Raw genomic sequence first — 25103 nt, 5'->3', positions numbered from 1 at the left:
TGGCAGTTCTATTAAGGGTTACCAAACGTCCGGATTTCCCTGGACATGTCATTAAGTTCCTATGAGCGTCAGGAGCAGCGCAGAGCATTCAGCACGCTGGTTTGCACTAAAAACTGCTATCGTGGTTTTGTAAAATGGGGTGGGGGAGGGGGGTCAATGAGCTATCTAAAATGACTCCCAGTACTTTGGAGGTTTTCTCAGTGTCGAAGCTGGTTCCAGTTGTCAGAGTAATGGTAGATAAGAGGTGTATGTCGCACAAACCATAATACAGTGCTCCCCCGAGATTCACGGGGGTTCCGTTGCAGAAACCCCCGCGAATCTCGAAAAACCGCGAATACGGTTTTTCATGGGGGAGCCTGAAGAGGGCAGCGGGAGAGGGCAGCAGGAGAGCAGCCGGAGCACCGCGAGTGCAGGAAATCACTCGCGGTTCGCTCCGACTGCCTCTTCCTGCACGAAGTCGGGCCTTATCCAATCAGTGGTGAGATGGGAGATCCTTGTGGTACTCCACACGGTGGAGACCAGTAGTCAGAGAAGACTCCGTCTGTAGCGTCTTTTCATCAGGAAGTCTTGGAACCACTGGAATGCCATTCCTGAAATTCCTATTTCAGCTAGTCTATTTAACAGCATAATGTTGCGGCCCTCTAGGGATAGTACTGACATTCATGCGGCCCTCTTTCTATAAATGTTGCCCACCCTTGGCAAAAATCCTTTGACTATGAGGCCCAAAGTTTTATATTTAAAAGAAGTCTAATTCAGGGCATTTACATGGTTATTTTTGGGACAGGTAATGCTGGGCGGATCATAGCTGTAGAGAATGACATGAGGGACAAATGTTTCCCCATCCCCCGGAAAACTCATTTTCCTGTCCCGTCGAGTTCTTTTCCTGTCCTTGCCCCATTCCTGCAAGCTCTGTCCTCGTCTGCACAAGCCTCAAACACTTTAAAATCAGCAACATTCTAGAGCTCAGACTGTGATGTCATAATGCCTCATTCCACCAATGCCTAAACTCCGTCCTCATCTGCACTTTAAAATCATAAGTAGCAACATTCTAGAGCTCAGACTGTGATGTCATAATGCCTCATTCCACCAATGCCTAAACTCCGTCCTCATCTGCACTTTAAAATCATAAGTAGCAACATTCTAGAGCTCAGACTGTGATGTCATAATGCCTCATTCCACCAATACTTAAGCTCCGTCCTCATCTGCACAAGCCTCAAACACTTGAAAATCATAACTGTTCGAGGCTTGTGTGGTTAAGACAGAGCTTACAGGAATGGGGTAGGGGCAGGGACAGCAACAGCGACAAAACTCGCGGGGATGGGACGGGGAAATTGAGCTCCTGCGGGGATGGGGGGACACATTTGTCACCGTGTCATTCTCTACATAGCTGTTATTTATTAACTGAAGTGGGAAAGGTACCAAAACTTCAATAGGCTTCGGTGGGGGGAGGAGCAGAAAGCTAAAGGTCCATCTATGGCACTATAATGCCTGAGTGCCAGCACTGAAAACACATCTTAGAACCTGTGCCAAATCTGAGAAAGAGCAGTACTATCTCAATAAAGCTTCCATAGCCCAGGAAATCAGCACCAAGCAGGGAAACACCACCATTTGCAGTACCTAAAAAACAAATAGATGAGGCTCAATACGCACCAGGAGAAACGCTCTAACTTGTGGGATCTTATTCAGCTCCATTAAGAGCCTGAGTGCTTTCTCGTGATTGCTGCAGTATTCCTCGTAAACGTAGAACCTGTCTTTCTGCAAGAAAAGAGAGCAAGGATCAGATGGTATTTCTCTCTGCATTTAGACCCTTTGTGTCAGATATCTAAAATGGCTCTTAACCCTTTCAGGACCATAAGGATCGTAGGCCAATTTTTGTGGTTTTGATGACATTTTTATGGTAAAAAGGGCTTGCAGATGCCAAAAAATTGATTTTTTTTTGTGAAATATCATTATTTAAAAAAAAAAAAAATCAAACTTCTGGCTTATGGACAGTGTGGCAAGTGAATCTTCTCGTCAATCAGGCAACGACGCTAATGAATGAATGTCGGAACCAGTTTGTTTACATAAAGGCAGTATCATATGGAATCCGTACATATCAAATTTAGAACTGTAGACTATCCCAATCAAAATTTATAGGATTTTAAAGTTAGGGGACAAATATGTCCCTTGGTCCTGAAAGGGCTACAACTCATCTCTTTTGCACCATGCTACATGCAAGGCCAGTGCTAGGCACGATGGGGCCCCAAAAACTTGCTTTCAAGTTGCCCCTCTTTTAATTTCAGGCAGTAATATGGGAGCCCAGGGTAATTGCCCTGTTTGCCCACTCCTAACGCCAGCCCTGGCTACATGGCAGGATGCTCAAGCTACAATGAAAACTGCTTGAGATAAGTAACTCAGTTGCCTATTAAGCGAGTAGTACACTTTGTATATGTTTCAAGTTAATACTCTAAACTTTGCAAGATTGGATTTTTATCACTATATTTAAAGTGCACTTAAGAATAGTTTGGACTTTTGGTACAATATTTAAGCTTCACTTATAAAAAAATTTTTAAAAAAATTTAATCCGAGATGTGTGGCCTATGACTGGAGTATGGAGCTGTAACAATGCGCTGACCGCACAGTCCATGATAGGACTACGCGTAGGCTCCGAATCTGAGGCCATGTTTCTGAATAGCACTATGTTATATATATAGTATATTCCTCATATGAAGTGGTAATTACTTTATATACGAGTATAGGATATCTTGACCACTTGGGTTGATTGCATTTAGTTTGTATACATGCAGTGTGTACCATGTTTCCCCCAAAACAAGACCATGTCTTATATTAATTTGAGGTCCAAAAAATTCATTAGGATTTATTTTTAAGGGGATGTCTTATTTTTTTCCATGTACACAGCATCTTTCCTCCCCTGTTACCCGTCCCCTTGTGCAGCATCTTTCTATCCCTCCCATCCTCTTGTGCAGCAGAACCCCCACTGACCCTCCCCACTGCGAGACTGACATACCTCCGCTCCCAAGGTCTCCAAAAACAGCAGCGATGACAGCTGTTTTGGGAGGACTCAGAGCGGAGGTATGACAGGTCTCACCAGGATGGGGATCGCTGAATTGGTGAGTCTGATTTTTTGGGTGAATCAGAAAGCACTAGTGTCAGGTATGGAGTCGGGGAGTGTCGGGGACATGGGGGGGGAGGCTTCGGGGGTTGAACTTAACTAGGGCTTATTTTGGGGGTAGGGCTTATATTAGGAGCATCTTTAAAAATCATGCTAGGGCTTATTTTTTGAGAAACAGGGTACGTGTAATGAAGCCAAGGCTATATTCTGCTTTCTCTTTATTTTCACCCCATATTGTGATTAACTTTACTGTATTTTCCTCCCTCCTTCAACTCAGTCTATTCCATTAAGTATTACCCTTTTCTATTGATTATTATGAAGAAATTAAATATTCAGTCAGCAGATTTTGACTGTCACCAGCGATACTCTTGGAAATTCAAGGGGAGAGTGTGGCGCAGTGGTTAAAGCTTCGCCCAGAAACAAAAAAAAAAAAAAAAAAATGACAAACTCCACGACTGTCCTCAAAAGATAAACGCCCAAAAAGTAGAGCACACAGACAATAATTATTCAAAATATCTTCAAAATAATTCTCTAAAATGCCTCATTAACATGTGTCTGTATAATGTGAGCTGACTGTCAAGCAAACCTCTGGAGGAAGACCTCCGACTCCATTCAACATTTTTCAAAACAGCATACGCTGATCAATTGAATGAGTTGTCTCATTAATCATCGGTGTTAGATCCCTCCCCCCCAGTTGTATAAGTTATTAATAAAAGTATCATTCATAGTCAAAGCAAAAAGTAAAGAAAGATCAGGAACTTAGCTTAATCTTTAATATTCTGATCCCGACAGGACCCATTTCACCTAGACTTCTTCAGGAGATCAGAAGACAAAAATAAAAACCACCACACGAGACCTGGAATTCTTGCCCTTGTCTCTCTACGAACACTGTTCCAGTTCAGTCTTATTGGAACGGGAACACATCCTGATGCAGCACCATTCATCATATTATCGCTATCACATCATGAAAAGTGTGGACTAACTTGTAGGTTGCATGGCTCCACATCATTCTCTTCTAGGTTGAGCTGAGAACTTTTCAGTGGCCTCTTGCAGAAACACGATGGCAGATAAAAGGCCAAATGGACCATCCAGTCTGCCCATCTTCAGCATCCACTATCTCCTCCTCTCCCTATTGGCTAAGGCTCTTTACACCTGAATTGTGGCATCATAGAACTTTATGGTAATAGAAACATGATGGTAGATAAAGACCAAATGGCCCATCTAGTCTGCCCATCTGCAGTAACCATTATCTCCTTCTCTCCCTAAGAGATCCCACATGCCTGTCCCACTCATTTTTGAATTCAGACACAATTAATCTATATTCATTAGGTTGACCTCTAAGCTTAAACATATAACATGTCCATGCACTTGCTATTCTTGTGGCTGAGATATATACATTAATCTCTATAGCTGCTAATACTGTCACCATACAGAAAAGTAAGACCCTGCCCCCCCCTGAAGACCTCCCCTGGCCCTTCATAGAAACATAGAAACATAGAAATAGACGGCAGATAAGGGCCACGGCCCATCTAGTCTGCCCACCCCAATGACCCTCCCCTACCTTTCTCTGTGAATAGATCTCACGTGTCTATCCCATTTGGCCTTAAAATCAGGCACGCTGCTGGCCTCAATAACCTGAAGTGGAAGACTATTCCAGCGATCAACCACCCTTTCAGTGAAAAATAATTTCCTGGTGTCCCCGTGCAGTTTCCCGCCCCTGATTTTCCACGGATGCCCCCTTGTTGCCGCGGGACCCTTGAAAAAGAAGATATCTTCTTCCACCTCGATGCGGCCCGTGAGATACTTGAATGTCTCGATCATGTCACCCCTCTCTCTGCGTTCCTCGAGTGAGTACAGCTGAAACTTATCCAGCCATTCCTCGTACGGAAGATCCTTGAGTCCCGAGACCATCCGGGTGGCCATTCTCTGGACCGACTCCAGTCTCAGCACATCCTTACGGTAATGCGGCCTCCAGAAATGCACACAGTATTCCAGGTGGGGCCTCACCATGGATCTATACAATGGCATAATGACTTCAGGCTTACTGCTGACGAAACTCCTGTGTATGCAACCTATGATTTGCCTTGCCTTGGATGAAGCTTGCTCCACTTGATTGGCAGTCTTCATGTTCTCACTGACGATCACCCCTAAGTCTCGTTCTGCTTCAGTTCTTGTTAGGATCTCGCCATTAAGGGTGTAAGTCTTGCATGGATGCCCAGGTGCATGACTTTGCATTTTTTGGCATTGAAGCTGAGTTGCCAGGACCTAGACCAGAGCTCCAGTAGGAGTAGGTCGTGCATCATGTTGTCGGACATTGAATTTATGTCTGTTGTGCTTTTGCCCACTACATTGCTTAGTTTGGCGTTATCAGCGAATAATGTTATTTTACCTCGCAGCCCTTCTCTTATAAAGATGTTGAATAGGATCGGGCCCAGGACCGAGCCCTGCGGCACTCCACTGATTACCTCCGTCATTTCGGAGGGGGTGCCATTCACCACTACCCTCTGAAGCCTACCTCCAAGCCAGTTCCCAACCCATTTCGTTAATGTGTCACCCAATCCTATAGAACTCATCTTGCTCAGCAACCTGCGGTGTGGTACGCTATCGAATGTTTTACTGAAGTCCAGGTATACGATGTCCAGGGACTCTCCAACATCCAGCTTCCTCGTCATCCAGTCAAAGAAGCTGATCAGGTTGGATTGGCAGGATCTCCCCTTAGTAAATCCATGTTGATGGGGATCCCGTAGATTCTCCTCGTTCAGGATCGTATCCAATTGGCGTTTGAGTAGAGTGACCATTAGTTTGCACACTATTGATGTGAGACTCACCGGTCTGTAGTTTGCTGTCTCCATCTTGGAGCCTTTCTTGTGGAGTGGAATGACGTTAGCCGTCTTCCAGTCCAACGGGACGTTACCTGTACTAAGGGAGAGATTGAAGAGCGCGGATAGCGGTTCCGCTAAGACATCACACAACTCCCTCAGCACCCTGGGGTGTAGGTTGTCAGGCCCCATTGCCTTGTTAACCTTAAGCTTTGACAGCTCGCAGTAGACACCGCTGGGTGTAAACTCGAAATTACTAAACGGGTCATCTGCGTCAACCCTTGTCTGTAACTGAGGGCCGAGTCCTGGCGCCTCGCGGGTGAAGACTGAGCAGAAGTATTCATTTAACAGTTGGGCTTTTTCCGAGTCCGCTTCTACATGGTCTCCGTCTGTTTTCCTAAGACGTACTATCCCGCCTGAGTTCTTATTTCTGTCACTGATATACCTGAAGAAAGATTTATCTCCTTTCTGGATGTTCTTCGCTAGAGACTCCTCCATGCGGAATTTGGCCTCCTTAACTGCTGTTTTGACGGCTTTTGACTTGGCCAGATAGACTTCCCTAGATTGTTTGTAAGAGATGAATGCTTTTTTCTTCTCCTTGATGAGGTCCGAAATCTCCGCAGAGAACCACTGTGGCTTATTGTTCCTTCGCCGTTTACTTACTGATTTAACATAGCGGTTTGTTGCTTCTTGTATGGTGGCTTTCAAAGTCGACCACATTTCTTCCACATTATCGGTTTCTGCTTGGCTTTGTAGCGCCTGGTGAACAAAGTCTCCCATTTCCTCACTTTATTTTAATCAATTTTAACCTGATATCCCTTACACAAATATAATTTGTCCTTATAAAGCCTCCAAGAATCTGGTTTTAAAAATTGATCTCCAAAATTTTTTTTTTTTAAATCCAAAAGACTGAAGGGAACTTGAGAAATAAAACTCTTTGACCATTCACAACAACCAAAACAAAACAGTAAGATGCAATGTCACAATGAGTGAACCCATTCAACGGAACAAGTGTGCAAGTCCTCAGCTACACATCAGCAGTTATCTGAACATTAAACTTGGGTATGACGAATGCTGCGCTGAGAACAAGTTCTATCAGCCTTCATGCGGCTGTTTGGAGATTAATGGTAATGCAAAGAAAGAGATTCTGAAGTCTTCCGGCTGATATCACCATTGGTAGGCAGCATATAATGGTCCAGGGATCTGGAAACAGTCTTCCTGCGCAATTCACACCCAACAAAATTTTATTTTTATTTATTTTAAATTATTAATAACCTGCCTATCCACAATCTAAGCGGGAAACAAGATCACATACATAATTATGATAAAAATTAAAAACAAATACAAAATAAACAGATACAAAACAGGCTACAACAGCAAAAAAAAAAAAAAACAACTAAAACAAAAACCCTGCTCAAACTCATACTGTCACATTGCTGGCACCTAAAAAGCGCTCAAACACAGTTTTCACCCCCTTTCTGAACTGCAAAAGGATATTTGATTGGCGGTATGTCAACGGTAACGCATTCCAGAATGCCGAGCCCTGCACAGAGAACATAGATTTGCGATTCCCAGTAAGCCTCACGGCAGCTAACGACAGAATTTCTAGTTTCAAACTGCTCACGTGAGGGATAATACCACTGCAAAAGAGAGCGAACACGGGACGGGCAATTGTACTGAAGTAACTTAAACATCAAGCAAAGAACCTTGAAATCAACCCGCAAACCCACAGGTAAGCAAATGAAGCTCCCGAAATATCAGAGAGATATGGTCAAATTTCAAAGCATGAACGATAAGGTGTGCGGCAGCATTTTGAACCAACTGCAGAGCGCGCAAGACATATTCAGGCAGACATAAATAGATAGAATTACAGTAGTCCAATAAAGACATAATCAATGTGATAACAGTTCGAAAATTATCATTTGAAAGATAATCACGTAGCCTCCGCAACAGATGGAACTTGAAAAAAAAGGCAAGATATTGCTGCCTTAATTTGGGCTTTGAAAGACAGGAATCGAACACAACTCCAAGATACCTACACTGCTTTCACACTGGAACAACTTCACCTGCCAGAGAGATATCCGATGGACACGATGCCAAGTTCTTACCGCGACAAATATGTAATACTTCGGTCTTAGCAACGTTCAATTTTAATTGATTTTGAAACATCCAACCCTGAATAACACCAAAACATTCATTCAGGTATGATAAGGCTTCACCTTGAGATTTTTCAATAGGGATAGGAAATTGCATGTCGTCAGCGTACAGATAATACTTAACTCCCAGTGAACGCAAAACCTTACAGAGCAGAAGCAAGTAAATGTTGAACAGGACCGCTGACAAGGCAGATCCCTGTGGAGCCCCGCAGGACAAAGAAGCCCAATTTGAGGCTGAAAACAACAGAGGTCCCGCTCCAGCCAGCCTGGTACATCTGTGCACCCAACATAGCTTCGCAACTTAAAGGCAGTCCCTGAAAGGTGAAAACTAGCTACCGGTCTGGAACATGGGTTCTAACACAGGTAAAACCAAAAAAACTCTGTGGAGTGACAATGTTCCTAAATGGACTTTATTTGAAAAAATCAAAGTTCCAAAGGTACACTAAAATCATCCACATAAAATAATTCCATCCACATAAAAGTAAATCATCCACATAAGAGCCTTAAAGGACCTAGTCCGCTAGGGATACAGGACCCAACACGGTCCGTGTTTTGACAAAAAGTCTTCTTCAGGGGTCCTATAAATAATGAGGGGTACATTAAGAATGCATGTAAGTTATGAATAGTAGTGGTGATAAAATGTGAAACTGTAAATGATATCTGGCATGCAAAGAGTATGAAAGATGTGTGATAAAAGGACACAGTGATGTAAATGGCACTAATAAAAATGAGTTGGTGAAAAAGGTGATAAATGTCATAAAAATGTGAAAACAGAAAATATTTGGATCTATGCAAAATGCAGAGTGGAGTGAAAAACTTAATTGCATTATAAAAATGGTGAACTTGCGAAGACCATGCTCAACAAATGATCAGTGAATACTTATGTTTAAACTAGAAAGACACAAAGGGAACTGTAAAGGACAAAAAAGGAAAAGGAATACATACCCTGGGGGTCCTATAAAGGTGTGTACGTGGGAAACTAAAATAATATTGAATTTAAAATTTCAGAAGTTAAAACCATATGTAAAACTCTATATTACTACCAAGTTTAAGATTAAACATATTAGCAAAGCCATATAGAATGTTTTTAACAAAGCTATGTAGAATATTTTAAAACCCTAAACCAGATACACAGGTAAAGCAATGCATTTTCAGCATCTATCAAGGAAAGGTTTTGCAAGCAGTGCATTGTTCCTAATCCAAAATTAGCTTCCCTGAAATCCTGAAATCGAGCAAAGCAGAGTCAGACGTCCAAAGCAATTACATACAGGGAAACAATTTATAGAACTATACAGCCCAAATTTCACCAAAATACATCATTCAAATGTCAAAACCGCAAAAATGTTCAGCACACTTAGCAGACTTGCAGAAAAACAGGGTCTTCCTTTCCTCACGGTACCTCCCTCTTCCTTAAGAATACTTTCTGATACAGCTGGAATCCTCTTATCCTCCTGAGAAATTGCAGATAATACCTGCTTGATGTCCTTTTATCCAGATAGACTACTTAATCACAGGGAATTGAGACTGCCTTCTGGGCCACGATGGACTGTTGAGTCCTTCCTGGAACTCTTCCAACCTCAGAGAGAAAATCTACTCTCTCCACGGAAAGAATAATAAACTCCTTTTTTCCCTTTGGGAGCTTTGAAGAGCACAGCCCCCGGTTGCCCCTTACCTGCCCTCTGAAGCCCTGGAGAGATGAGGCAACTCGCTGCCTCTTCTGGTCCCTGGATAACATCTCTCCTGTGTCATTCACTGTCATTTATATATTATTATATCAATTTTTCAAAAGGACTTATATGTTTACCAAGGGACAGTAAGCCTGCAAGTGCACCAGCCATCAGTTTTAAAAGCTATACAGATGGCAGAGCTTCCAAGTTACCCAATTCCAGGAGCGACATTTTAAACCAATGCTGAATTTCTGCTAACCTCATCCTGAAGTATCAGGGGACTTGTGATGCTGACTTTAACGGGTGGAATCAGGGACTACAAATCCCACACTTCTTTGGGATGCATATTTAAAACCAGGACTAGCCAAAAAGTCTCCCTCCTGGAACCGGGTAACTTGGCAGCCCTGAAAAAGTGCCAGGGCAAAATTTCCTCTAAGTGTCTCAGCTCTATCTGTAAAGCGATGAGGTGGAGAGAGGGAGAAGCGAGAGTGGCAGCCCAAAACTATCTACCAATAAAAACTGAAATGTCACTGAGGGTGTTAAAATTTACCTGGGTTGCACGCCTCAGATTATGGAGCTTTACCCACTATGGGTTTTCTACCTTTTCTCCTGTTCCTTCTTACATCACCGGCTTGAAACCGGCAATCACGACCCTTATTCATTCCTTAGTTATTTCTCATCTTGATTACTTCAACTCCCTTTACAATGGAATTACTCAAAAAGAATTGCAACATCTACAACGTCAGAACATGGCTATAAAACTAATATACAAACTAGGGAAATACGATCATGTCACACCTTTCCTGAAAGAAGCCCATTGGCTCCCCATCACACATCGCATTACATACAAAACCATCTTGTTGGTTTTTAAAATTAAACTTTCTCACCAACCTTCTTTTCTCGATAAGTTCCTTATTCCCTTGCGTCCCTCACGAACCCTCAGATCAGCCAATCAAAACTTTCTCTTCATCCCTTCTATAAAGGAATTTTTCTATACTAGGAAAACAAACTTTTCAGTGGTAGCTCCAACTCTATGGAATGCTTTACCTTCCCATCTCCATCATAAAAAAAATCTATTGATAAATTTAAGACTAATCTAAAAACGTTTTTATTTCAAGACGCATTTAATTGCTCCTGAATTTCTCTTCATAATTCCACCAACCGCTTTTATGAAGCGATCCCATCCCTAATGTTTTATCCCCTCTCTATCCATTTCCTTTCTACCCCCTCTTTTTTTTTCTTCTCCCCTTCTTATCTCTTATAATGTAACTTTACCCCACTCCTTTTCTTCAGTCATCACTCTCAAGTCTGTCTTGTCGATGTCTTCAATGTTCACCTCCCCTCCTTTCAATAGTCTTTACTTTTAAGTACTTTTTAAACTCTATTTTAGTATTTTATTGTAAACCGGCTAGATACTCGTTGATGGTCGGTATATTAAAAATCAATAAACTTGAAACTTGAAACTTCCTAGCTTTATTTAAATTTTTATTCTGGTTCAATTACCCTTACTCTAAGTTGATCTAAAAAAAGTGTCACTGCTTTCTTATACACTTTACACACTGTTTTTGACTTTTTAAAGGAAAATTAACCTAGCAGCTCATTTCATGCAACAAAACCGACAGAATGCTGCAAAACATTGTACTTATCTTGAAAAGTGCTCTTAAGGTGCTTTGTTGAAAAGTGCACTAACGCTTTCAAAGTGCTTTGGTGCCTTGAATCATGCTCTAGATCAGTGGTTCCCAACCCTGTTCTGGAGGACCACCAGGCCAATCGGGTTTTCAGGATAGCCTTACTGAATATGCATGAGAGAGATTTGCTTATAATGGAAGTGACAGGTATGCAAATCTGCTTTATGCATATTCAGTAAGGCTATCCTGAAAACCCGATTGGCCTGGTGGTCCTCCAGGACAGGGTTGGAAACCACTGCTCTAGATAGCTCAAAGCAGTTGCTCGTTTTATTTCTTTTTATCCCAGGTAAACCCAGGTAAATTTTAACACCCTCAGCGATATTTCAGTTTTTATTAGTGGTTTTAATTTGTTTAATTTAACAATTGAGTAAGCACTAAAAATTTCCTTAATATATTGGAACTCAAAACTATCCACATAGGTGGGGAAATTCTCTATAGATAAGTTAGGTGTCAGGATCATTTGGGCTAAGCACAGATTTCTATTTAGACAACTGTGGGTGTGCAATTGTCATTTCAAAATACTAGGATAAGTCCGCATTTATTCACCTATCTCTAGACACACGCATTTATGTCAGCTCAATGGCTGGTGGAAATTCTCAGGCCCTCTCCTTCCCTCTTGGCACTCCCGGTGACAGGTCAAAAGCGCGCGCCGACAACCCAGCGCAGACAACTGAATGCAAGGCGGAAGCGTGCCGAAGAAAAACAGTATTTTAAAGGGCTCCGATGGGGGGGGGTGTGGGGGACACACTTTACTTAACAGAGATCGCGCCGGCGTTGTGGGGGGTTTGGGGGGTTGTAACCCCCCACATTATACTGAAAACTTCACTTTTTCCCTAAAAAAGAGGCAAAAAGTTAAGTTTCCAGTAAATGAGGGGGGTTACAACCCCCCAAACCCCCCACAACGCCGGCGCGATCTCTATTAAGTAAAGTGGGGGGGGGTTCCCCACCCACACACCCCGTCGGAGCCCCTTAAAATACTGTTTTTCTTCAGCGCACTTCCGCCTTGCGTTCAGTTGTCTGCGCTGGGTTGTCGGCGCGCCATTGTCGTCTTGCGCTTTTGACTATGAACCGGCACTCCCCACTAGCGTAAATCACAAATATGCAAAATTCAGCTTCAGGTGTAATCTCACACAACGTGAAAAACAAAAACCACCTGTAAAAATCAAACCTATATTCTACATGAGGGGGAGGGGAAAACCTCAAGAGACCTTTAAAAAGCCACAATGCTGCTTCGATTTTGGCAATTGAAGCATGTCTCAATCGCAGGTTAAAACCCAAAATGTTTTGTATATCATTTTAAGTGCTCAGTAAGCACATCCAAGATGGAGGGAGGGGGAGGGGGAGGGATATTGTGGATTTTATATGAATGCAATTAAAATTAGAAAGATGAGATTATTATATGTTTCCTTGTGTTAGAAGAAAGTTAATAATTAGGGGGGAGGGAGGGATATAGAATTTCTATTAGGTTTTACTAGGTCACTAAAGGGCAAATTCTATAAGAAGCGCCCAAAAGTTTGGCGCCTAATTAGGCACTGTTCAGCGCGATTCAAGTAAAATTGGGGGCTGTTTAATGAATCACGCTGAACGGAACCTATTTTGGAGACGCCTAAGAAATAGGCAAGCTCCAGGCACAACTAAAAGTTAAGACGCCTAGCTGAGCACTTAAGCGCACTTAAGAGCAGCAATTCTGCAACAAGGAGCCTAACATGTAGCCACGCCCACGCCTATCATGCCTAGTGCTTATTTTTTTTGAAGGCCGCCTAAATTTTTAGAGGCGCCTTTTTGTGATAGGTGCCTATGTTTCAATCAGTGCTGATTAAAAAGCTTAATTGAGCTTGTTATTCAATTTAGATCAAGTTTCAAGTTTATTAGGATTTTATATACCGCCTATCAAGGTTATCTAAGCGGTTTTACAATCAGGTACTCAAGCATTTTCCCTATCTGTCCCAGTGGTCTCACAATTTATCTAATGCCTATCTAGTTGGGCGCCTCCAAAATAGGTGCCCAACTTTAAGCGCTGGTTACAGAATTTGGGCCTAAGTGTTGTGTTTAAGTGAAAGTGATGTGATTTACTGGTACGCTTAGTGTAAGATTTAAAAATGAATAACTATAAATTCAATAAATATTCAAAAGCCAACAAGATAGCGCCAATGCTTTTGAAAACAGCACTTAACATAAGACGCCATTTTTCTCAATAAACATCGGGCTCCTTTTATCAAGGCGCGGTAGGGGTCTAATGCGCGGAATACTGCACGTTCAACCACCTGCCGCGCTACTCGCTAACGCCTCCATTGACGAGGCGTTAGTTTTTAGGCTTGCCGCGGGGGGGGTTAGCGCGTGATGAAATGTCCGACACGCTAACCCCCGTAGCGTGCCTTGATAAAAGGAGCCCTTTGATACTAAGGACTGCAGCACTTCCCCCTGAAGAAGCCTGGGCTTTCACGGTGACACAGAGGCCCCCTTAGGGTTAAAATGAGCAGTGCTGGCGTTTCATCGTGGCATCTTAAGATAAGTGCTATTTTCAAGAGTATTGGCGCTATCTTGTTGGCTTTGAATATTTATTGAATTTATATTGTACTGAGCAGTGAGCACTTAAAAATGATATACAAATACTCGTACTAGTTGCTTACTTGAACCCTGACTTCAATGTATATGTACTACAATGCTGGACCATATACTCTGTAATGCATTTCTGTTTTGTTTTCCTTTGTGTTGTGTATTATGAAACTTAATAAAAAACTTTGAACACTAAAACATATAGAGGGGCATAATTTTTTTTAAAAAAACAAACGCCTAAGTCCCCTTTTGGCCTAAGCCCCTAAACGCTGAAAGTAGCATCTCACGGCCTGTCTGGAGGGCCTTCGGGCATGCCCAGAAGTTGGCGTGATGTCATCACCGCGACATCCACGCACTTCCGGATGCCTTGGGCCGCGGCCGCTACATTTAGCGTGCCATGGCTCGAGAAAGTTTGCAGGACACTGGGATAGACTAACATGAAATTATTCCCGGAGCATATGCAAACAACATTTCACTTAAATGGATTTTTCATTGGGTCTGCCGGGGGCCACCAGAGCACGGGCCTTTGGCACTTTGGAGTTCTGGCTTATAGCTTCTGTTTGATTTTGGGGATGGGGGTGGGGGGTTTGTATGGGGGAAACGGGATGATGGGGGGGAGTTCGGGGCTGGGGGGTTGTTACTGCTGTTTTGTATCTACAACGCACTGACTTGTGTATTCATTGCCATTGTTGTATTTGTTGTTTGCTGTTTTCTATTTCTTTGAATAAAAAGGATTTGAACGTAAAAAGTGTTAAATTAACTCTCAATATGGCTGTTCTCCCGAGTCCAAGCCTTGCATTATTCATTACTGCTCACAAACTACTGGTTATCTCAGAGGTGTCAAATGTGGTCTTTATATTTACACAGGCCCACTGAATATCTGTCTAGGTACAGATGTGTAGATACAGAGATATATCATATCCAGCTTTACAAATAATGTAGCTGTGTCTTAATTTACACTTCATATAATCATACACCGGCTAAATATCACATCCCCATATTAATAAAAGGATGGTTATAAGAGAATATTTTGATACTCAATCCTCAGAGGGAAAATGTACCCGTTGGCTCAGGTGAATGAAATACCCTGAACCCACTCTTCACGGGATCTCATAGGATCAAAATATATCATATTATGCAAGATATTTATTAAATTTTTCTGTAATAAATATGAACTTGTACTTAGCTTATAAAGTTCTCTCTTTTTTTGAACTTATTTAAAATAGGAGCGCCTCCACCCTTATTTTAAATAAGTTCAAAAAAAGAGAGAACTTTATAAGCTAAGTACAAGTTCATATTTATTACAGAAAAATTTAATAAATATCTTGCATAATATGATATATTTTGATCCTATGAGATCCCGTGAAGAGTGGGTTCAGGGTATTTCATTCACCTGAGCCAACGGGTACATTTTCCCTCTGAGGATTGAGTATCAAAATATTCTCTTATAACCATCCTTTTATTAATTTGGGGATGTGATATTTAGCCGGTGTATTATTATATTGAGTGGATGAAGTTGGTCCGGCTACTTGCATAGCCACTTGGATAATTTCTTAATTTACACTTCAACATTTTCTACAAAACGTGCTAATCAAATACTTGTTCAAAATAGACTATAATAGCAAAGAATAAATAGGTGTGAAAACACTAATGATTCTAGTGTGCATTTATTGTTAGCGTCCTCAAAGCATTAGATATTCTGAACAGACCAACAACTGCTTTATTTTAAGCATCTGTTCTGCCATCTGGTATGTGACGTAGAAGCTGTATATTAACCTTGAACAATGGCACATCTGAGGCTAACTCGGGGTGGGGGGGGAACAAAAATGGATATTCCGGATCACATCCAGGTTTATCCACGAACATTCTCACCCTAACCCCCTGTTTTACTAAGGGCGCGCTAAATCTACACGCGCACTAACCACTAATGCGGCCACAGACTAACATGCACGTGTTAGCATTTAGCGCATGGTTAGCGCGTGCTAAAAAGCATAGCGCGCCTTATCAAAAGGAGCCCTAAGACTGTTTGATATGGCCATTAGAGGATTTTATTTACTTTTATTTATAATCTGCAATACCTTAACAGTTCAGAGCGGTTTACATCAAGAGAATCTGCCAGACGCAGATGAATTACATACAGAATCATATTACTCGCATGACTGAGGTTCCGTAAACAAATTTATCATACAAATAGGACTTCAGACTTCCTAAACATTTGGTAAGACAATGAATTCAAAAATAAACCACTCAAGGTTTTACTCCAAACACCAGCCTGGTAGGATAAAGTTTTATCCAGAAACATTTTTAAAATACAGCCTTTTAATGTAGGAAAAGAAAACAAAATGCTTAACAAGTCCTACCAGTGTTTTATAACATTAACATGCAAATTTGAATATAATTTTGGCTGTGAAAACAAGCCTCGTTATTACACTCATCAATTGCAACCATTGCGATCCCAAAAGCATAAATATTCTGTAAAGTATTTTCAATAACAGACTACACTTCTCCCTCCATATTCGCTGTGATAGGGGATTAACAGAACCACGAATCACTTTTTCATATGTTATTCGCTGTTTTCTATTAAAAAACGTCGTGAATATGGTGAAACCGCGAATAACACAGTGGGAGACCCGGCCTGTTCCTGAAGGAGAGGCAAAACACGGTGAAGAAAGTGCTGGGAATCAGCGATTTTCTCTGTAAACGCTTGGAATCAGCGATTTCTCTATGCAAGCTGATGTAATTGGGGGGGGGGGGGAGGAACCAGCAAGCTAAAAACCGCGAATAATTGAAACCGCGATTGCTGAAACTGCAAATACGGAGGGAGAAGTGTATTGCTTTGGCCTAGCAGAGTGTTCAAATAGTTCACATAACCAAGGCTGGGTTTCAGCACAAGCAACACGAGAATGCACCTAGAATGCCAAATTTTGAAAATGCCCAAATCTGCTACCTGCCCTGTCTCCGAGTCCCAACCACTAACACTGCCATTACCATTTCGGACTTAGGATACCACAAGAATCCCACTGCAGTCAGGTCAGCATTGTACAGATGTCACATTCTCGGAGACTGCTCTTGCAATTAAGCCATCATAATGAAACTGAGGAGAATTAATCTAAATATATATACACGTATAATCCGCTAAGCACTGAATGTGTCTGCTAGTCACTGGCAGAGTACACAGTGAGGAGCATTCATGTATGGCCCCCTAAGCTGCCCAAAATGAAAAAAAAAATAAAAGAAAGTAACAGACCCCACAGCGGTAAACCAGTCAAGAAAAGTAGGGCCAGATAAATGGTCTTCCAATAAAAAGGGGGAAGAGGCCTGAAGAATGCACAGATTTTATTTTTTTTAATTTTATTTATTAATTTTATTTTTTTAGTATTTATAGCAGGGGTAGGGAACTCCGGTCCTCGAGAGCCGTATTCCAGTCGGGTTTTCAGGATTTCCCCAATGAATATGCATTGAAAGCAGTGCATGCACATAGATCTCATGCCTATTCATTGGGGAAATCCTGAAAACCCGACTGGAATACGGCTCTCGAGGACCGGAGTTCCCTACCCCTGATTTATAGGGTTACCAGATGTCCAGATTTACCCAGACATGTCATCTTTTTAGAGGGCATATCCAGGCGTCTGGACGGCTTTTCAAAACCAGTCACTTTGTCCGGGTTTTGAAAAGCAGATCGCATTTATGGCTGCAACAGCGGCCCATCGGAATTTACCAGCGATATTCGAGAATGTGGCCCTTTAATCCTTCACTGTCACAGGCACATTAGATAGACTGTGATTCCAGCTGGACAGATAAGGAAAATGCTTGAGTACCTGATTTAAAAATTATTTTTCATTGTAAACCGCCTAATATACCTTGTCCAAATGGTATAACAAATCCCATTCTCACCCTCAACACGCCCAGCTCACACCCCACTGCCATATAAAAGTCCTTTAGTTTTAGACATTCATATCTTAACTTTATGACATTGGAATTTGGATTTCCATACACTACAGATTTTTAAATGCCAGTTTATGGGTGTCTAAAATGTGAATAGCACTTCTGAAAAAACACCACCATAGTAATCCAAGCCCAGGCATTTGAAGCGGATACATTCTTCAAGGAAAACACTATAATACGAGGTTCCCTACAAGATAAATATACGCTGTGTCTAAAAATATCTTCTTGCTGGGCTATTTCATTGTTTCTGTCACATTCTAACTATTCCCACCACACAAGGCTCCCTTGTTCAGCCTTTGATATAGTACACCAGTGTCGGTCTGCAAAGCTGCAAGTTCCTGGAGATAAGTTCAGTGGAACACAAGGCTCGTTACGCAGAGTAGATTTAGGGATGCAAGACAGGAAACTGCATTCAGAAACTGCACAACATTATTCTACTCACAAATTTTAAGAAAACAGTTCCAAGTTCATGCTGAGACTGAGGCTCTGGTAGTAAACCAAACTCCAAGGCGTCTAAAAATTCCTTGTGAACTTCAAGAATGTCTTCAATATTGGAAAACAGTATCTAGAATAAATGCATGAACAAGCCATCATCAACATTTAGAAGCCAACAAATAAACTATCTACTTGAAAATGGCAAATACAATTGATGAATACAGACAGTCCCCCGGGTTAAGGACGAGTTATGTTTTTAAAGCTGTTCTTAAGTCGGATTTGTATGTAACTCAGAACCTGTAGGTTTTAAGATTCTTGCTGCTTACCTCTGCTCCCAGCTGACAAAAGGCCCAACTGTCTAAGGTCAGACATGAATGATATGATCTCCCATAGGCCTTTGCTAACATTGGTTAGGCTAACCTAAAATGCTGATTACTAGCAATACTAGGCTGACAGTCTCTACCAGTGTTCTCTCTAAGGTACAACATGCAGAACCACACACTATTCTTAATGTGGCCCTGCATCATTCCTGAATCTGCGATAGGAGAAGTGTAGGAGTCTAGGCCACTGGAAATACAGTCAAACCTCGGCTTGCGAGTAACCCGGTTTGCGAGTGTTTTGCAAGACGAGCAAAACATTCTCGCAAAACTTGTCTCGCAAACCGAGTGTTGACTCGATTTGCGAGCACCCACCCCGAGAACCAGCATCACTCCCCTCCCCCCCCCCCCCCCCGCTCAAATCGGCACCCTCTCGGCGAGAGGGAGAATTAGAAAGGCTTGAGCATGCGCAGATGCATGCTCAAAGCCGGCAGAGGCAGGAAGAAGATCTTCAAGCGGCACCGGCACATCCTGTGGGCTGCATGCCGGTGCCAGACGGGGGGGTAAGTTAAAGTTGGGCAGGCGAGGGGTGCCTGTTCTCGTGGGGGGGGGGCTTTGCAAGCGGGGGGGGAGCAGCGCCACTGGCCTCGGGGAGGGGGGAATGTATCAAAGAGAGTTTCCATTATTTCCTATGGGGAAACTCGCTTTGATATACGAGTATTTTGGTTTACGAGCATGCTTCTGGAACGAATTATGCTCGTAAACCAAGGTTCCACTGTACTGCTCACTGAAATCAAATGAAGCCGCAACCACATTCTTAAGTACGAGTGTCTGTAAAAGAGAGTTGCGCGGGGACAGAAATCCCACCCGTCCCCGCCAAAGTCCCACCCATCTCCCTCGTCCCCGCGAGGAATCCCACCCGTCCCCACCCGTCCCCGTGAGGAATCCCTCCGTCCCCACCCGTCCCCGCGAGGAATCCCCTCCGTCCCCGCCCGTCCCTATAAACTTCAGAAATAGTTATTTCATTTAATTATGCTACTGAATTAAAGGCTCTGGTAGAAACCCATTTACAAATAAGCAAAAAGACTTTATTAATTTGAAAATATTAATTGGGAAGAATACATACTTTGTAAATGGGTTTCTACCAGAGCCTCTAATGTTTATAAATTTTTATCAACACAACTAATATACTACTTTATCCTGAAGCAAAAAAAAGAAAAAAAAGAAATAGAATTCTTTTCCTACCTTTGTTGCCTGATTTCTGCTTTCCTCATGTTCTCATTCAATTCCTTCAATCCACTGTCTCTCTTCCTTCTGCATCTTCCATTTGCTCTGTTACTGTGCCTTTCCCTTTCTTCCCCCTTCCAAATTGGTCTGGCACCCATCTTCTTCTCTCCGCTCCCCCCATAGTCTGGCATCTGTCTTCTTCCCTGCCAGCGTCTTCTCCCTACTCTCTCTTCCTCATTTCCTTTCAATGTCCTTCTCCCCCCCCCCCATCTTCCCCATGTCCTTTCAGCGTCCTTCTCCCTCTCTGTCTTCCCCATGGCCTCTCAGCATACTTCTCCACCCCTTTGTCTTCCCCATGTGCTTTCAGCATCCTTCTCCCCCCTCTGTCTTCCACAAGTGCTTTCAGAGTCCTTCCCCCCCCCGCCCTTCCCATGGCCTTTCAGCGTCCTTCTCCACCCCTTTGTATTCCCCCATGTGCTTTCAGCGTCCTTCTCCCTCCTCTGTCTTCAAGTGCTTTCAGAGTCCTTCCCCCCCTCCTGTTTTCACCATGGCCTTTCAGCGTCCTTCTCCCCCCCTCCTTCTCTACCGCCCCGGGTGCAGCACAGCCGGCCAGGTCCCCTTACTTTTGTGGCACTTCCCCGACCGACCGACAACAGCCCCGGTCCGACAAACCTCCCTGCCCTTAACCGCGAATCTAAATTACCTTCTTACAGCTGCTGTAAGAAGGTAATTTAGATTCGCGGCTACAGGGCAGGGAGGATTGTCGGACCCGGGCTGTTATCGGTCGGTCGGGGAAGTGCCACAAAAGTAAGGGGACCTGGCCGGCTGTGCTGCAACCAGGGCGGGGCGGACCGCCCCCCCTCCCTTGGTAGCCACTCGAACCGCCCCCTCCCTTGGTAGCCACTCGAACCGCGAGGCTACTTTCTTTCTCCTTACCTGCCCTGCCTGCAGCACAGAGCCGAACGGAAGTCTTCCCGACGTCAGCGCTGATGTCAGAGGGAGGGAGGGCTTTGTTTAAGCTTTGTTTAAGCCCTCCCTCCCCTCCGACGTCAGCGCTGACGTCGGGAAGACTTCCGTTCGGCTCTGTGCTGCAAGCAGAGAAGTTAGGGAGAAGAAGAGCCGTGCGACTGAGTACATCCAGCCCCGCGACCCTCGGAGGCGTCCCCATGGGATCCCCGCGACCCTAGGGGGCGTCCCCACGGGATCCCAGCGACCCTAGGGGGCGTCCCCACGGGATCCCTGTGACCCGAAGGGGGAACCCGCAGGATGCCCGCGGGTCCCGCGGGATTCCCGTCGTCCCCGTTCCCGTGCAGCTCTCTAGTCTGTAACCTGGGGACTGCCTGTATAACACGAAAATCCCAAGCTAAATGTAACGATATGGGGATTTGAATATATATAGGCAAGTATCACTGAGATCTTTTTCTTCTCTCCAATAAGCCCTTCTTTGAGTTTGAGTTAACATTTGTCAGATTGGACTTAACATTTAGCTTGGGATTATCATCTGTTCTGTAAGTCATAAGCCTTTATTGATAGGATGAATATAATAAGAACCAACAGGCTGAAGAAATGTTAGGTGAGTGCCCTGATTTTCATCAATAAAATATATGAAAAGGAATCGCTATCCTAAATTTAGATGCCCAAATTCTAGGACAGTTTTCAGCTGGAATCTTAAGGTCCTACACTCAACCTAAATTCTGAAATGCAGGAACCTATAATCATCTAGGCACCCAAATTATTTTGTCCTGTGAATGTGTATATGTACAGAATATTAGCACATAAATATCTAAGTGTACACTTACCCCCCAAAGTTCCAGAAGGGTGCCTAAATGCCATTGTGTAATGGTGCATCTACTTTAATTCAGCCAAATTTTGAATAGTGATTACACATCGAGTTTGGGCATCATTTTAGAAAAGAGGCAGGGATTATCAAAAACTGAGCAGTTCTCCATGGACAAGGAGAAGATCAATTTTACATATCAACACTTTAAAAGAAAAATACCCAAGGAGAGCACCAGCCTTACGTGCCTGCGTGATCCCCACGTCTACCTAAAAGACTGCAAAATAGCAGCCCACTTGCAATACGGACCAGCGTACAGCTGCTATTTCGCAACTCACCTGTCATCACGTCAACATTCACACATGCGCAAAGGCCCTACAGACGGGCCCTGTGCCGCCAGTTGGGGGGGTGCTGGAAGGGAAGTCGTGCATAGAGAGGTGCTGGCGCCGGCTGACTGCCTACAGTCTCGCGGCGAGAGGCACGTCCAGTAGGCAGTCAGCCGGTGCCTCTCCTCCTCACCTACATCTCGCGGCACACCTGAAATCTCGGGCGGTGTGCCAGGGGCACCCAGTTTGCGATACACTGGTTTATAGAATCGGGACCTAACTGTGCAATAGCCATTATTAAATGAATTATCATTTTAAAAAAATCAATACCTTCACATTGTCATCAGTTATGCACTTCTCCGCCTTGTCAACGGCATTCTGTTTAATCCTGTGCAGGAACGCCTGGTGAGATGAAAAACATGAGGTCAGTTGAAAATGTCAGATATGCGCTAGATGGCATTAAGCCTATTACATTAAATTACATTAGTGATTTCTATTCCGCCTGTGCCTTGCGGTTCTAGGCGGATTACAAATTAGAAGAGATCTGGACATTACCGAGAGAATTACGTAACAGTGATTCATGTACTTTACATGGTGTGATAGAGGATTCAATTATAAGATATCTGGATTTTTCCGAAAGAATTACATAGTAGAGAATCAAGTGATAACAGGATACAGTGGAGAATATCAGTATATACGGGTTACAGAAGAGAAATTACCTAACAATGACGAAGAAGTTTGTTGGATAGTGAGGTAGATGCTTATTTAGGAATCAGAATATTTTTGGAAGGTAAGGTTCTAGGAGTTGACTAATGTGTTATTCACGAGAGGGAGAGCTTGTGCGAAAGGGGAGGAGATTAGTTAGTAGGGACGTGTTTTTTGAATAGAAATGTTTTGATTTCTTTTCGACACACTTTGATGTCTGTTGTTTTGATCATTAGTTTGGTGATGGTGGGGTCAATTTTCGCTGCTTTTGTCGCTAGAAGGCTGTCGTATAGTTTCTTACGTCGGGTACCATTATGAGGGGGGAAGGTGAATAGGTTTTGAGTTCTTCTTGATCTGCAGCTTGCTTGCTTAGTCCTGCAGCTTGCTGAAATTTCCCTGCGTGCGTACTGATAGAGCCTCTTCTGGTTGGGTCACTTTCTTACCAGGGGAGGCTTGCCAAGAGAATGCACCTTAAGGATGTGATAGATAACGGCTTTACAATGCTAAGATGTCGCATTACGATAGGATTTGAGCATCAGGCGAACAACAGCTTGAGAAGAAAATCAAAATCCATATTTGAGACTTTTTGGGACTCTCCAGTTCATAGCAGTTCTCATTTCTGGGGTTTCCCTAAACTTGACTGGATATTTGAATGTTTAAAAGCCATTATTGAAAACCTCCAAAGAGAATCACAAATGGGATTCAGCCTTCAAATAAATCCTTTTCCTTAGAGAGACCTCCATCTTCTTCCCCTACAGCTAATTTTTAACTCCATGGCATGTGTCCCTCCTCAGAAGACCAAATAGCGCTTATTAAATCTTTATCATCTATTTTTGTTTTTTTGAAACATATTTTGAATTCCTCTTGACTTAAGACAAAAAAAAGAGAGTGAGAGAGAAGACCTGTGTTTATTATACTCTCACGGACTTCCCTGTGCCTCAAAAGATACAGCTGTTTTTAACTTGGCTTCATGACACAAGACGTCTGGTTCCCATCAACCAAGGGAGCAGCAATAAAGAGACTGATTACATGAGGTGGGGGGGGGGACAACACTTTAAGCTGCTGAAGTCTGCAGGATGGAAGGGATGAAAAAGGCTTCCTGCAAACCTCATAGGGATGAATAAACTCAGTACTCCTCGATGGTCGATGCTAAAACTCGCCCAACACTCACACTCACAATTTTGGTCCTCAATGTGAAGAAGATTATTCCGTATTACGGTATATGAACAGGAAGATCGCTGCAAATGTGATACTTTCTGTCATTAAAATGTCCCCTTCCAAAAGAGGACGGTGTAGCCTAATGGTTAGTGAAGTGGGCTGAGAACCATGGGAGTGGATTCAATTCACACTGTGGCTCCTCTTGACCCCGGGCAAGTTGCTTAATCCTCCATTGCCCAGGTACCAAAAATTTTGGTTGTGAGCACACTAGGAACAGAGAAAGCACCTGTATATAATATGTAAAAATGCTTTAGTTGCACCTACAGAGGGTCAGTATATCTAGGGTCTGGTGACTAGATGTCTGGATTTACCCAGAAAAGCTGTTGAGATCGGGGCCGGGTCTGGAGTGCATCTGCGCGTGCGACGTTGTGAAGTCACACGCATGCACTCATGTATGCAACACCAACACGTCGATTCTGCGCAAGCGCAGATGCACTCCAGACTCGGCCTGAAGAGACGAGGTTTGCGTGGGGCTTGCTCGGGGGAGGGGGTGGGAAGGGGCGGATCTGGTCCAGGACCTGGCAACTCAGTTTCAATACCGAAAAATGTAAAGTCATGCACCTAGGCAGCCAAAATCCATGCAAGACGTACACCTTTAATGGTAAAATTCTACAAAGGACTGTAGCAGAACGTGACTTAGGGGTGATCATCAGTGAGGACATGAAGACTGCCAAGCAAGTGGAGAAAGCTTCATCTAAGGCTAGACAAATCATAGGTTGTATATGTAGGGGTTTCGTCAGCCGGAAGCCCGAAGTCATTATGCCATTGTATAGATCCATGGTGAGACTCCATCTGGAGTACTGTGTACAAGTTTGGAGGCCGCATTACCGCAAAGATGTGCTGAGACTTGAGTCGGTCCAGCGTATGGCCACCCGGATGGTCTCGGGACTCAAGGATCTCCCGTATGAGGAAAGGCTGAAAAAATTGCAGCTATACTCCCTCGAGGAACGCAGAGAAAGGGGAGACATGATCGAGACGTTCAAATATCTCACGGGCCGTATCGAGGTGGAAGAGGACATCTTCTTTTTCAAAGGCCCCACGGCAACAAGAGGGCATCCGTGGAAAATCAGGGGCGGGAAACTACACGGTGACACCAGGAAATACTTCTTCACCGAGAGGGTGGTTGATCACTGGAATGATCTTCCACTGCAGGTG

General features: G+C 43.4%; 1 protein-coding gene across 3 annotated transcripts in view; it reads right to left on the bottom strand.

The window, feature by feature from the left end:
• The window catches only part of PREX1 (phosphatidylinositol-3,4,5-trisphosphate dependent Rac exchange factor 1), a 346652-nt gene that overhangs the window by 176739 nt on the left and 144810 nt on the right, over nucleotides 1-25103 (bottom strand). For all 3 annotated transcript variants that reach the window (XR_004541127.1, XM_033963869.1, XM_033963870.1), the window contains exons 2-4: nucleotides 22356-22427; nucleotides 18386-18508; nucleotides 1651-1755 (exon numbers count right to left, since the gene is read on the bottom strand). Coding sequence is in view for 2 of the 3 variants with exons in the window: in XM_033963869.1 (XP_033819760.1) it covers nucleotides 1651-1755; nucleotides 18386-18508; nucleotides 22356-22427 (300 nt within the window). In the remaining variant the exon portion in view is untranslated. The remainder of the gene's footprint in view (nucleotides 1-1650; nucleotides 1756-18385; nucleotides 18509-22355; nucleotides 22428-25103) is intronic.

This window comes from Geotrypetes seraphini, chromosome 11 (assembly GCF_902459505.1).
Source record: "Geotrypetes seraphini chromosome 11, aGeoSer1.1, whole genome shotgun sequence".
NCBI classification, from domain to species: Eukaryota; Metazoa; Chordata; class Amphibia; order Gymnophiona; family Dermophiidae; genus Geotrypetes; species Geotrypetes seraphini.
Note: the sequence above shows the minus strand (reverse complement) of the source record. Positions and strands in the feature narration are given on the sequence as shown.